This window comes from Vipera berus (assembly GCF_964194415.1).
Source record: "Vipera berus genome assembly, chromosome: 1".
In the NCBI taxonomy this organism is placed as follows: domain Eukaryota; kingdom Metazoa; phylum Chordata; class Lepidosauria; order Squamata; family Viperidae; genus Vipera; species Vipera berus.
In genome coordinates, this window is record NC_138202.1 from 254,059,359 (window position 1) to 254,073,247 (window position 13,889).

General features: G+C 41.0%; 1 protein-coding gene across 2 annotated transcripts in view; it reads left to right on the top strand.

The window, feature by feature from the left end:
* FOXO3 (forkhead box O3) overlaps positions 1–13,889 on the top strand; it is a 154,229-nt gene that overhangs the window by 127,316 nt on the left and 13,024 nt on the right. For both annotated transcript variants that reach the window (XR_014024617.1, XM_081313856.1), the window contains exon 2: positions 5,798–7,234. Coding sequence is in view for 1 of the 2 variants with exons in the window: in XM_081313856.1 (XP_081169982.1) it covers positions 5,798–7,198 (1,401 nt within the window). In the remaining variant the exon portion in view is untranslated. The remainder of the gene's footprint in view (positions 1–5,797; positions 7,235–13,889) is intronic.

The window sequence follows — 13,889 nt, forward strand, 5'->3', positions numbered from 1 at the left end:
CTCTGTCTATCAGATCTAATTCCTTAAATCTATTTGTCACCTCTACTGTATATTCAACAGGGATATGATTTAATTCATACCTGAGTGGCCTAGTGCTTTTCCCTACTTTCTTCAGTTTAAGCCTAAACTTTGCAACGAGAAGCTCATGGTCTGAGCCACAGTTAGCTCCTGGTCTTGTTTTTACTGACTGTATAGAGCTTCTCTATCTTTGGCTGCAGAGCATATAGTCAATCTGATTTCTGTGTTGACCGTCTGGTGACGTCCATGTGTAGAGCCGTCTCTTGGGTTGTTGGAAAAGAGTGTTTGCTATGACCATCGTATTCTCTTGACAAAATTCTATCAGCCTGTGCCCTGCTTCATTTTGTACTCCAAGGCCAAACTTTCCTGTTATTCCAATTATCTTTTGGCTTCCTACTTTAGCGTTCCAATCCCCCATGATGATAAGGACATCATTTTTTGGTGTTAGTTCTATAAGGTGCTGTAGGGCTTCATAGAACCGGTCAATTTCATCCTCTTCAGCACTGGTGGTTGGGGCATAGACTTGGACTACTGTGATATTGAATGGTTTGCCTTGGATTCGAACTGAGATCATTCTGTCATTTTGAGGATTGTATCCCAGTATTGCTTTTCCTACTCTTTTATTGACTATGAAGGCTACTCCATTTCTTCTGAGGGATTCTTGCCCACAGTAGTATACCTGATGGTCATCTGAATTAAATTCACCCATTCCTGTCCATTTTAATTCGCTGATACCTAAGATGTCGATGTTCAGTCTTGTCATCTCTTGTTTGACCACGTCCAGCTTTCCTTGATTCATGGATCTTACATTCCAGGTTCCTATGGAGAAAAAATCTTTACAGCATCGGACTTTCCTTTCACCACCAGACACATCCACAGCTGAGCGTCCTTTCGGCTTTGGCCCAGTCGCTTCATTCTTTCTGGCGCTACTAGTACTAGCCCTCTGCTCTTCCCCAGTAGCATATTGGACGCCTTCCGACCTGAGGGGCTCATCTTCCAGCGTCATATCGTTTTGCCTTTTGGTACTGTCCATAGGGTTTTCATGGCAAAGATACTGGAGTGGGTTGCCATTTCCTTCTCCAGTGGATCACGTTTTGTCAGAACTCTCTGCTATGACCTGTCCGTCTTGGGTGGCCCTGCACGGCATAGCTCATAGCTTCATTGAATTACGCAAGCCCCTTCGCCACGACAAGGCAGTAATCCATGAAGGGTTGTAATAGCTTGCTTTTTGTTACTCATGCTAAATGCATTTGAACTGTGTGTCTTAGTTTGAATATTTGTTGGGTAAAAGCGTGACACTTTGACACACAGTTACATTAATGCTCCAAAATTCAGTGAATTGTATAATTTTTTTATAAAAATCTCTGTTCTGTGAAGTGTAAATCCCTCTGATAACATGCACAGATGATTGTTATTACTTTTATTGTTTTATTATTATAACCTACTACAGACAACTGAAAGATTTTGTGAGCTTACACATCGATGGAGGTACACAGTAGGGCTATAATCCTTCTGGTTAAAAAAAAAAAAGCTCACTCGTAGAAAATCTGTATGCACCCATTAGAGTTTTTGCAGAGTTTGGAATCAAAGCCATAAACTGGCAAAGTGAAAAAAACACTCCATAGCCCTTTACTTTATTTATACTTACAAAGGGAGAGTGGCATTCGGTATATATTTATATTTGCTTAAAGTGATAGTTTATTTTATTTATTTGTTTGTCAAATTTATGTGGCTGCCCATCTTATGAAAAAATGATTCTAGGCAGCATACAACAGTATATATCTGCTGTGATTAAGAGAGAAAACCCTGGCTTTGAATTTTATTACTACTTTTTTTTCTTTACTGGACCTGGCCTTAGACAAAACATTTTTATGTACTTAAACAATGAATAAAAAGCACGTAGACCGCATGTCTTTGCACACCCCAGATGTTCTTCATTAGCTTAATGTCATCCTGCTTCTTTTTGTCAGACATAGAGATGCCAATGTGAATCACTGAGCTTGAATGACAATCCCCATTGTACATTATAAAATAGTGTTTGTTTGTTTTTTTAAAAATGAGCAATTTGTGAATTCTTACTATCCTGTTTTCAAAACATATTTTCAAAAGCATTTCACTTTTCCACATTGTTATGGTCCACATCTGTCAGTGGTTTTTAAGTACTTTACTTTACTTTAATAATATTTCTATACCGCCCTTCTCCCGAAGGACTCAGGGCGGTGAACAGGGCAAGAATAAAAATACAGAATTACAAAAATTCTGTATTTTTGTACCTCCTCACATTTAAACGGTCTGGGTCATATTGTGTTTTCCCCAAAATTCTTATCTCCGAAATACTTTAAGGTTTTGACATGCACATAAAAAGCTGCTCATTTTAATTGTTAAAGTAACAACGACTAACTTCGGAAGCAGCCATCCAGGACTTGCAAATGACACGGCTGCTTTAGCAATCTGAAAAGAGAGGCTCTTCCATGCTTTTCTCTGCACTTTGCAAAGAACAAGCTTTGCTTTGCACAATTGGACTATATTTGAGGTATAGGTTGTAGGTATAGGATCGTGGTGGTGAACCTATGGCACGTGTGCCACAGGCGGCACACAGAGCCCTCTCTGTAAGCACACATGCCATCGCCCTAGTCCTAGGCCTTCAGTCCCATCCATGAGCAACCTGCATCAATACCCACACAGGGTAAGGTTTCCGCGCCCACCCCGCCTCCCCCAAGCGTTTTTTTTTTTACCAACCTGCCTTTCAGCTGCATTCCGTTTCTCCGTTCGCTTCTCAGCCTTCGCCGCGTGTTTGTGGGACTATCGGTAAAAAAAAAAAGTTCCATCAGACTTTCTAACTTCTAGCGAGATCTCAAGAAGTTAGAAAGTCTGATGGAACTTCTTTTTTTTTACCAATAGTACCAGAAACACGTGGCGAAAGCTCAGAAGCAAATGGAGAAACAGAATACAGCTGAAAGGCAGGTTAGTAAAACAACGCTTGGGGGAGGCAAGGGCATCTGGGCAGGGGCGGGGGCGGCAGTCTTACCCTGTATGGTGGTGGGAGGGTGGGGCGCGTGCCCTTCCCATGCCAGGCCAACCCCTGCAGCCCCGGGGTGGCTGTGCTGGGCGGCAGTGGGCAGGGTGTTGAGGTGAGGGCCGGCAGGCCAACCAAAGCAGTAGGTGGAGTGCTGGAGGCTCAGGGAGGGAGGGCGCTGAAGTGGGCTGTTGGGCCATTGGCAAGAGCAACGCGTCTGAGCGGAAAGCGGCCTCGGAAGACGTGAGGCAGGTAAGGAAAAAAATCCTTGCTCCCCCCAGAAATTGCCTTTCTTTCCTTACCTGACTGCCAGCCCCATGCTGTTTCTCCTTCGCAATCTGCCGCTGCCGCGTGCAAGGAAACGAAGTTTTTTGGGGGGGAAAAAAGGTCAATCAATCAACCTGCCCCACTTGTTCCACAGCCGCTTTTGGCCGAGCCACATTGCAGCAGCATTGGGTGCAATATGTGAGGCGGCAAATAGCCACATCATGCCGAAACCGGCCGTTTGCTGTCTCCTGCCCAATGCTGCTGCCATGAGGTGCCCCTCTGGCTCCTGGGAGTTATGGTGGCATCCTTTGCCATGATTTTCTGGAAAGATTTGTGACGTGGGTGGGTGCGACGTGCAAGAAAGCAAATGGCTGTGGCCGGCGCAAACAGCCATGTCGCGCCGAAACAGGCCGTTTGCCGCGTCCTGCCCAATGCCGCTGCCATGAGGCCGCAAAACAAGCCGGGCGGTGGTAAGAAACTGGTATACCGGTTCCTTACCTCCACCCGGCTTGTTCCGCAGCCTCATGGCAACCGCATTGGGTGTGATGCGCGAGGTGGCAAATGGCTGTGGCCAGTGGCAAACAGCTGTGGCGTGCCAAAATCAGCCGTTTGCCGCCACCTGCCCAATGCCGCTGCCATGAGGTCGCAGAACAAGTTGGGTGGAGGTAAGGAACTGGCCTCATGGCAGCAGCATTGGGTATGATGTGTGAAGCGGCAAATGGCCGCAGCTGGTGGCAAATAGCCATGTCATGCCTAAACCAAGGGGCCGGCAGGCTATGGCTGCTGATGGACACAGTTGGCCCCCATGCGCTTGCTGTGTGCAGGAGCTGATGATGTTAGGCAGCAGCCGCCCCAGTCCCTGCCTCGCCTTGCCTTGCCTTGCCTTGCCCTGCAGGAATGGCACCCCTGCCCTGCCCCCTGCCTCGCCTCACCTCACCCTGCAGGACGAGACTCCTGCCCACTGTCCCACCCACCAGAGACCCCCTGGATCTCCCCCAACCCTGCCCGGCCCCCACAGACGTCCCTTCCCACAAGCATCATCGAGGTGGCCACACCCACCCCAGCCACACCCACCCAATCTGTCATGACCACCACAGCCACGCCCACCCAATGGGCCATGTCCATCCAATGGGCCACGCCCACCCAGCACCTGGCGATACAGAAGTGGGTTTTTCGATTGCAGTTTGGGCACTCGGTCTGTAAAAGGTTTGCCATCACTGTTATAGGCTATAATCCTACCAATCTCACCTTTTTTTTTTTTTTTGAGTGCATCCAGACAAAGGGTTGTCGCAGTAACAATCACAAGGCACTCTGCCTTTGCAACTTTCCCAACTTATTCTGCCTTTCCCTTTGTTTATTTTTTTCTGATATGGTAATTACAATATCTAGAAGAAATGGTGGGAATGTGCGGGAGGTTTATTATTGGAAGAAATCGTTTAGTCAGTTCTCCGAAATTTTTTTGAGAGTGTGGTTTTATGTTTTAACAATAAAAGCCTTATCTGGAAGTCCTTCCCCTCCCCCTTTTTTTTTAGTCCTAATAACCTAAAGTACATCTCAATGGAATAGCTGGAAATAGCTTTTACACTAGCAGCACGTGTCTCTTGCAACCATCAGTTCATTCTAGCATGACCCTAAATGGCATGCTGATTTGGGGGCCATGGGATTTCTCCTGTCAGTGGTCTTTTGATTTCTTGCATTTCTTATGGCAGTCGACTAGAATTTGGTTTGCTCGACTTTTTCATATCCACTAGTAAAAACCACACAGTTGGTGACTGTGCTATATATAATTGTTTTTTCTCTTTGGAAACTTACAGCAGTGACTCAGGCTAGAATATTAACCAAGTTAGCTTGCTCAGATGCCACTAAAGGAAAAGAGAAGATGAGGGGAAAAAACTACCGTAATAAACGTAGTTGTTGCTATTTACAGAAGATCATTAGGTTACAACATGTCAAACAGGTTTTACTTTGTGCTTTCAGTTTGTACACTGTGATTTAGAAATAAGTGAGTCGTAGAACTGGTTCTTGACTATAAGTGCTTAGGATCCTAGAATATCTCTATTAATTACCCTGATTTTCTATGCCTCTGATTACTTTGGCAACTATTTTAATGGGAGGCTTTTAAAATCAAAGATAGAGATTCTCTTATAGCTATTGAACATAATTTAAGAGAATTTGTTTAGAAAACTGCACTAAATCACCAAAGCTGTGTGCTTACAACAGCAGCATCAGTACTAAATTCTGTTTCTCAGGAAAGGGCTTATCCGTATATTTATTATATTCATACCGTGCAGAAATACCTTGAATTTTATAATGATTCCTGTACTGAATGCTATGTTTATTCCAGTGTCTGAACAACCTATTAAAAACTAGAGAAGTAATAGCAATAATGGAAGATTTTTTTTCTTTATGTTTTTTTATGTCTTAAGTATTATATTGGCTAACCGTATTTACCTGACACATTCTAAATTTGGGGGATTTTGTGTGTTGTCTTTGCAGAACTCAATCAGACACAACTTGTCCCTTCACAGTCGATTCATCAGGGTACAGAATGAAGGAACTGGGAAAAGCTCGTGGTGGATGATCAACCCCGATGGTGGGAAAGGAGGGAAAGCACCCCGCAGACGTGCCGTATCAATGGACAACAGCAACAAATACACAAAGAGCCGAGGACGAGCGGCTAAGAAAAAAGCAGCCCTCCAGGTTGCACAGGAGACAAGCGATGACAGCCCCACCCAGCTATCCAAGTGGCCTGGTAGCCCAACCTCCCGTAGCAGCGACGAACTGGATGCGTGGACAGATTTCCGGTCTCGTACCAACTCGAATGCCAGTACAATAAGTGGCCGCTTGTCCCCAATACTGGCAAGTACTGAGCTAGATGAGGTGCAGGATGACGATGCTCCACTTTCTCCCATGTTGTACAGTAGCTCACCCAGCATGTCCCCGTCAGTGAGCAAGCCCTGTAATGTTGAGCTGCCTCGGTTGACTGACATGGCAGGCACGATGAACTTGAACGACGGCTTGACAGATAACCTTATGGATGACCTCCTGGACAATATGACCCTTCCCTCTTCCCAGCAGTCACCGACAGGAGGACTCATGCAGAGAAGCTCAAGCTTTCCATATGGCTCCAAAGGTTCAGGGCTTGGTTCTCCATCCAGTAGTTTCAACAATGCTGTGTTTGGACCATCGTCTCTGAATTCTCTCCGTCAGTCTCCCATGCAAACCATCCAAGAGAACAAGCAAGCTACATTTTCTTCCATTTCGCACTACAATAACCAAACTCTGCAGGATCTGCTGGCATCAGATTCACATAGCCACAGTGATGTCATGATGACTCAGTCTGATCCGCTGATGTCACAAGCTAGCACTGCTGTGTCTGCCCAAAACGCACGCAGGAATATTATGCTTCGGAATGATCCAATGATGTCATTTGCTGCTCAGCCGAGTCAGAGCAGTTTGACCAATCAGAATCTGCTCCACCACCAGCATCAATCCCAGAATTCCTCTCTCAGTGGCAGCCGTGCCTTGTCAAATTCTGCCGGTACTATGGGCTTAAGTGACACCAACATTGGATCAGCAAAACACCAGCAACAGCCGCCTGCCAACCAGTCTATGCAATCACTTTCTGATTCTCTCTCGGTCTCTTCTTTGTATTCCAACAGTGTGAGCCTTCCAGTCATGGGGCACGATAAATTCCCCAGTGATTTGGATCTGGATATTTTCAACGGGAGCTTGGAATGCGACATGGAGTCCATTATCCGCAGTGAACTCATGGATGCAGATGGATTGGATTTTAATTTTGATTCCCTCATCTCAGCCCAGAACGTTGTTACACTGAATGTGGGAAACTTCACTGGTGCTAAGCAAGCTTCATCACAGAGTTGGGTTCCAGGCTGAAGGATTTATGCAAAGAGGGGAAAATGGGCACAGCAGGTTAGCAATGTTTAGTCTGTTGCATTCAGTACTATACTTGACAATATGTAAATATAGCTTTTAAAGAGAAGACAAGTACAGCTTTTACAGCAAACATCCGAACCCAACTAAGGGTTAGATTTCCACATATACAACATATGCAACATATAATTGTATACGATAAAGAGTTTCCTATAGAAATAACTAAAGGCTGATTTAATTTCAACCTTCTCCATTGTGTTTTATAGGCATACTATATTGAGAGATGTAGTTTACTTCCAAACCCTACCTGATGCATGTTGAAACTTTTCAGAAAACTGTTTTGTTCGTGGCTTCTTCCACTTAGTGATTGCTTTATAATTTCCGGGGGTGGGGGTGGGGGGGAATTACTGCATGGGATTTTGTTTATGTGACGTTAGTTCCAACTTGCATCATTATGGGGTAGACTATTGCACTAAAGTGCTATCAACCCATCCTTAAGTTGGCGAACCAAAAAACAAACAAACAAAACCACTATGCTAGAACAAGATTTACTGTTCACATTGCCAACCTTTATTCTGCCTCTAAACTGTCTGTTTTGATGCACTGCTGAATGGCATAGTCCTGATTTTCCATGTGGAGTGCATGATAAGCAAGGAGATTAGCTGATCCCTCTGGCTTTGCTATCCTTTCTCTTCTGTGTATCACCAACCATCGGGTACGCTATCTAAGAGTCACAGCACCAGAGCAGAAATGGGCAGGTCTAGCTGCAGAACTCAGTCCATCTTTTTAAGCTCCTTCCTGTGTTATTCCTCTTTTAACACATCATTCGGTTGTAACTTAAGCTGAATAGGGTTTTTTTTTAAAAAAAATATCATAATTGCAAAGGATAATGAATTGCTGTTCTTTTGTTTAAGGTTTCTTTCCCCTTCTCCTCCTCTCCTTTCTTCATATAGATAATAAACGATGACTTCATGCTCGGTTAGGAAGGCAATGAGGAAGGGTTGGTCACTCATTCCACTGTTTTCCTATCTCAGTCTTGTGTTAAACTGGTAAGGGTCATAGAATTAAAGTACTAACAAGGCTGCTGGCTAAAGAGTCTGTTGCATTTGCAAACTGCTAAACCACCAGCACAACACTCTGCTTAAGGTAGACAAAGCAGAATGGTGGCGGACAAGGCTGGCCAAGGATGGAGGGAAGGAATATGCCCATATTAGCCTGAAACAGCCAATGAGAACTTCTCTAACCCCACCCACTACTGGCCAGGGGTCTTCAAACTTGGCCCTTTTATGACTTGTGGACTTGCAACTCCCAGAATTCCTCAGCCAGCGTGCCTGGCTGAGGAATTCTGGGAGTTGAAGTCCACAAGTCATAAAAGGGCCAAGTTTGAAGAGCCCTGCTCTTGGCTAAAGAGGAAAAACACCACTTTAACCCTTCAGCTAAGCCAGAGGTCTTCAAACTTGGCCCTTTTATGACTCATGGACTTCAACTCCCAGAATTCCTCAGCCAGCAAGTCATAAAAGGACCAAGTTAGAAGACCCCTGAGCAAAGGTTTAGGGCTGCCAATGAGAGAAAAGCAACATCATCATCAGGGGACAGTAGAAAAAAAAGATATTGCCAAGGCATGGTTGTATCATTGTTAGATGCAAGTGAGAAAAAGCCTGAAGGGAAAAGTGAATTAAGAAAGAAGCCAGAAAAAGTTATGGCTACAGCTCTATCACTAAAATAGTTTCTGAAATAAATTCATTTATTTTCTCCTGTCAAAAGCAGAGATGCTGTAAACAACTACCATCTGGGAATCAAACCAGACACTGCACATTGTTTTTCTTGTCAAAGTGCTTTCCAAAGTTACTTTTCCACCCTGATAAGAACAGTATCTTGTGACAAGCTTATGTGACTCTTTTACTTTGGAATAATAGCCAGTGCTTTGAAATAAGCAAGCAAGCCTTCAAATCAGGATATTGGGAGAGGAAATTGATTTCTATGATTATGAAAAAAAGAAAGTAGTTGTAGCGGTCCTTAATAAAATCTTGGGGATTCCCCATGGCAAAATCATTTATCCAATTTAAGGGTACTCTGAAGATGTTATTCGTATTCCAAATAAAAACTGACTGACATTTTTACATAAAATATGACTTAGGCTTGGGGCCAGTTTGGGTTTGACAAAAATGTCTGAAATATTGTAAGTAGCATAGTACTTGATCATATATATGGTATGATTTTTAAGAGGACTACAAACTCCCTATGGTGTGCAGTTTAGTACTTGTAATCATTGGCCAAAAATGCTAAGGGAGGATGCAGCCATGATTATCAAATTTCTATCAAAGAATGCTCAGGTACATTTTCAAGAAGACTAAGCATTATATTGACTTCTGCTTAGATTTAAGCAGCATTTTGACTGGCAAAAATCCTCATATTTGATTTCCTCCAGTAAGCAATGTTGTTGGCAAAAATACTTGAAAGTAGAATGAGGTACCAGAAAAGAAAAATGCATATAGTTTACCTCTTGGCTTAGAGTTAGCCTGCCTTCCTTCCTTCCTTCCTTCCTTCCTTCCTTCCTTCCTTCCTTCCTTCCTTCCTTCCTTCCTTCCTTCCTTCCCAACAGGATTTTTAGCAGAATAAACAAATGGAGCCACTATTTAGTTTCTTCAAAACTAAACCAAGATACACGAACATTAATACATAATACATATTTATAATTTATGAAGATAACTTAAATCTGTATATTTACAGTAAAGCGAAGAGTAAAACAAAAATATTGTGGTTGTAATATAAAGCCATTTAGGAAAACCACAATAATGCTGATTATCTCGTATTGTAGCATCAGTTGTAGCGTGATTTGCCGGCAACATTCATTCAAAAGCATACATGTCAGTGCTGGAGAAAAACACCGAAAGAGGTGAACCAATTATTATATTTTATATTATATTTTATAAGTGTGACTTGCTTCGTTAGCTGGCCATTATTTATGCTTGTCCCCAACCCTCTCCTTAGAATATACAGGTTTGCTAAAAAAAATTCTCTCATTGGTCACACAGAGTTGTATGTGTAAAGATAAAAGTCAGCAATCTCTTCCATGAAAACTCGTTTCTTTTTTTACCCTTTTTATTCCAGAGAAGCAATAAGAATTTAGGGATAGGATTATATAGTACATGGTCCTGAAAAACCGCTCATCAAGGGCCAGGGATAAGTTGGTAAACAGTTTTCGTGGGCATAATATACTATAGGCTTTCAGTTATTTGAGATTTTCTCTGTGCTTTTCTGAAGGCCATTACGTTCATAAAATTCAAGACAGATAATTGGAAACTGGCTGTTCCTACCGTTGCCAAAATTACGGGATAGCACAGGATGACAGCATTGCCTGATATTTTTAGACCAAGCAGAGCAACATTGGGTGGAGTTCATAATGCATTCACTTTTGTATCAAACTGACTTAGGATCGTATTGTAGAATATACAGTTTTCTGGGATTGATTTTTTTCCCCCCTGTGAATATTTGTCAAAAGTTTTACTTTAGGATTTCAAATTTGTTTTCCTTCTCCATTTTGAATTGCTAAGATTTTTCAAGAGTGCTTTTTGTAGTGATGTTTTTTTTTCTTGAAAAATCAAGCCTTTAAAAAGACTGCTATTTTCCAAGTTAGCAAAGTACGGCAAAACAAAGACCAACGCTAGACTAGACTGGAAACAATTGCCACGATTTTAATTAACTCAGCTACTAAAAAAGAATGCCCTGTACTTCATTCTTCCATGCAGGATTCTATTTACGGTAATTTGGTATTCTAGCGGAGGTAGGAAGGGCAACAGCTAAATCCTAGCACGTCATAAATATACAAGCAATGGCTTCTGGATGTGGCTGTAACAATTTTACTCTGAATTGTTTCATTTTAATTCAGTTTTCAGTTCAGGTTGATTGAAAGGTATTGGCTACTTTTGTGTGGCAATTTATTACTAATGACCAACAGCTGCATGCTTTTCAGATCATTCTCACAAATTCATTCTCTGAGTAGGAGTAAGCATTCATTTCAACCATAGTAACTCTCCACGGGTTGTTACTTATGAATCAGGAATTTGGAATAATCCTGTGTCCTGGCTTATGCTACCCTAAAAGTTCATGGATGATGGAACCATATTAACTTTGCTGACTCACCAAAGAGGCCAGGAATTAAAACATTATGCTTTGCCCAATTGTATGAGTAGAAGCATTGAGTTGGAAATGACTGGATCACTGTATTCACAACGAAGCATTGCACAAACAGAAAACTCTTTCCTTTTTGCAACCTATCATGGAGTAATACAGTATTGAGAATTCTTCATGAATGAATTGAAATACATTCAATTTTAAAATTTAAAACAGTTGATACATTTCACAAATTAAATATTATATTTGCTCTAACTTCAGGTTATACCTTGTGCCTACTAAACTTACTGCTAAACTTGTAAGCCGCCCTGAGTCTTCGGAGAAGGGCGGGATATAAATGGAATTAAAATAAATAAAATAAAATACTTAGAGATCCTGAAGAAATATTATATAGCTCTTTGACTCACCCGTAAAAAATGATCATGCCCTATGCTTCCATTTTTAATTTGCTTTTGAACTTTTTACTCTTAGGTATTGAAAAACAGTAAGAATTGGCAGCTGAATGATCTTTGCCAAAATTGCTTGTGTTCATATATAAATCATGTCATGTAGTAATTTGCTTGTGGCTCAGCAGCATGTATGAATTTAGCCAGTATTTGTTTGCCTTCAGGAGCTCAATATGGCATTTGAAAATCCACCCCATACACCTGTATTGCTTGCCACTGAATACGGATTGTAATTAATACACTATAATAACTGCAGACCTACACTAACATGTATTTTACAATTATCCTCCTTTATATACCTTGCTAGTCTGACCTTTACTATGCAAAGATAACATAATACTTAATGTATGCTTAGTGTATATAACCTTTCTTCTTCTTTTATTTGGCATCTTCCAGTCTTTTTAATTTTTTGTCTACTCTTCATTTAAAATAATGTTTTTCTAATCTTCCCAGAGAAGTAATTGAATTTGAGGAGGACTGAAGGACTTGATTTATGGGAGAATCTTTTATTACACTTTTCCTCTTGAGCTGTCTATTATTAAGCATCTAGGGGGCTTTGTATGTCCTATGGCACATCACAACAGTGTTGGTCCTTTTAAATGATTTGTCTTGGCTTTCTGACCTGTCAAATTCATTTAACAACATTAGCAAATGAGAGTTCTTCATGAAAGGAAGAATTGCTTTCATGATAACCATAATAAAGATGTATGCTTCCCAGACGACAGAGGAAGAAAAACAATGCTAGGAATTCATATAGCAGAAAGGAGTGCCTGATTATTCTCTGGAATAACAAATTGGAAATATAAAGGCTAATTCTCTAGCTTGTTTTCATTAATATTTGTGCATTTTGAATGGTTCATGTCAAATGAAACACTCTCTTATTTAGAGAACACAATTTACCCAAGCAGTGTCACCTTGATACAATCAGTGTTCAAATCTGTGGCACCTTTATAGATTAATTTGGAATCTGAACTGGGCCAATAAGATTTTTCTTCTGTCTTTTATCAATGAAGATTCACTTTTCCTATATTATGAATGGTATACAACGTAGTTTGCAGTTGCTCTCATTCAGTACATCTTTATAAATTCATTTTTTTCTTTCATTTTTTTAATATAAGGGGAAGAGACTGGCATGCCTAAGACATTCAGAGAGTTCCATAGTTGATATAAAATCAATTAGTTCATAACTGCATAATACTATAGCAGGAAATTAAAGTCTTCTTATATCATTATCATGCTCTTTAAAGGGCTGTTTGGGGAAAATACTAACGTATTTTTAAAATAGGAAATATTAGTGGAAAATAATTCCTTATATATGAAATGGACATATATCTATGTTAATACTAACTTTTATAAGCTGTGGAAATACAATTCCTCTAAATTATTGTTCATACTGTATAGATGTTCTATACTCTGTCCTATCAGCTGATGGAATCCATCTATATCATTCAACCATATCTGTAAATGTTGGACAATAATACTAAATAAACTTAACAATAGAGCTGCTCTAAAGTAATTGGTATTAATACAACCATCTAGTGAGAGCCATAAATCAAAGGAACTAGCACATTAAATCAATAGACATAATTTGTGGATTGACACAATTTACAAATATATAACCCGTCTTATCCCTGAAAACGGTGAGAAAGGACACAGTTGTACTTCATTAGTTCTTCCTTTGTGTTCTGTGATGCACTATGATCTTACCATGCACAAAGATCACTTTTTTCTAAGAATTTATGTAGCATAAAGTATTAGGACCTTCCTGTTGGTGGGCTGAAACTCAATTTCAGGATCATCATTCCTTTTTTAACTATTGTAACTTCTATCACATCATAATTAAAGCCTGCAGGAACGAAATGGGGTGCTAATCTACATGATTAGTACTTTAAGGACTCTTTTCTTTGCCACTTTTGTTGAGAGCAGAACCTCAGACACTTAATTCCAAGTGAACATTGTGGAATAGAATTGAGATGATCACTTATGCAACAGCTTTTAAAGTCAAGCAGCATAAATATAGTCTAGCCAGAGTATCGTTTTACTCCATTGGATTGGAGTGAAGTAAGAATGGTGGGAAACCACAGTTTGCTAGCCATTTCTGTTCCTCGGGTGTG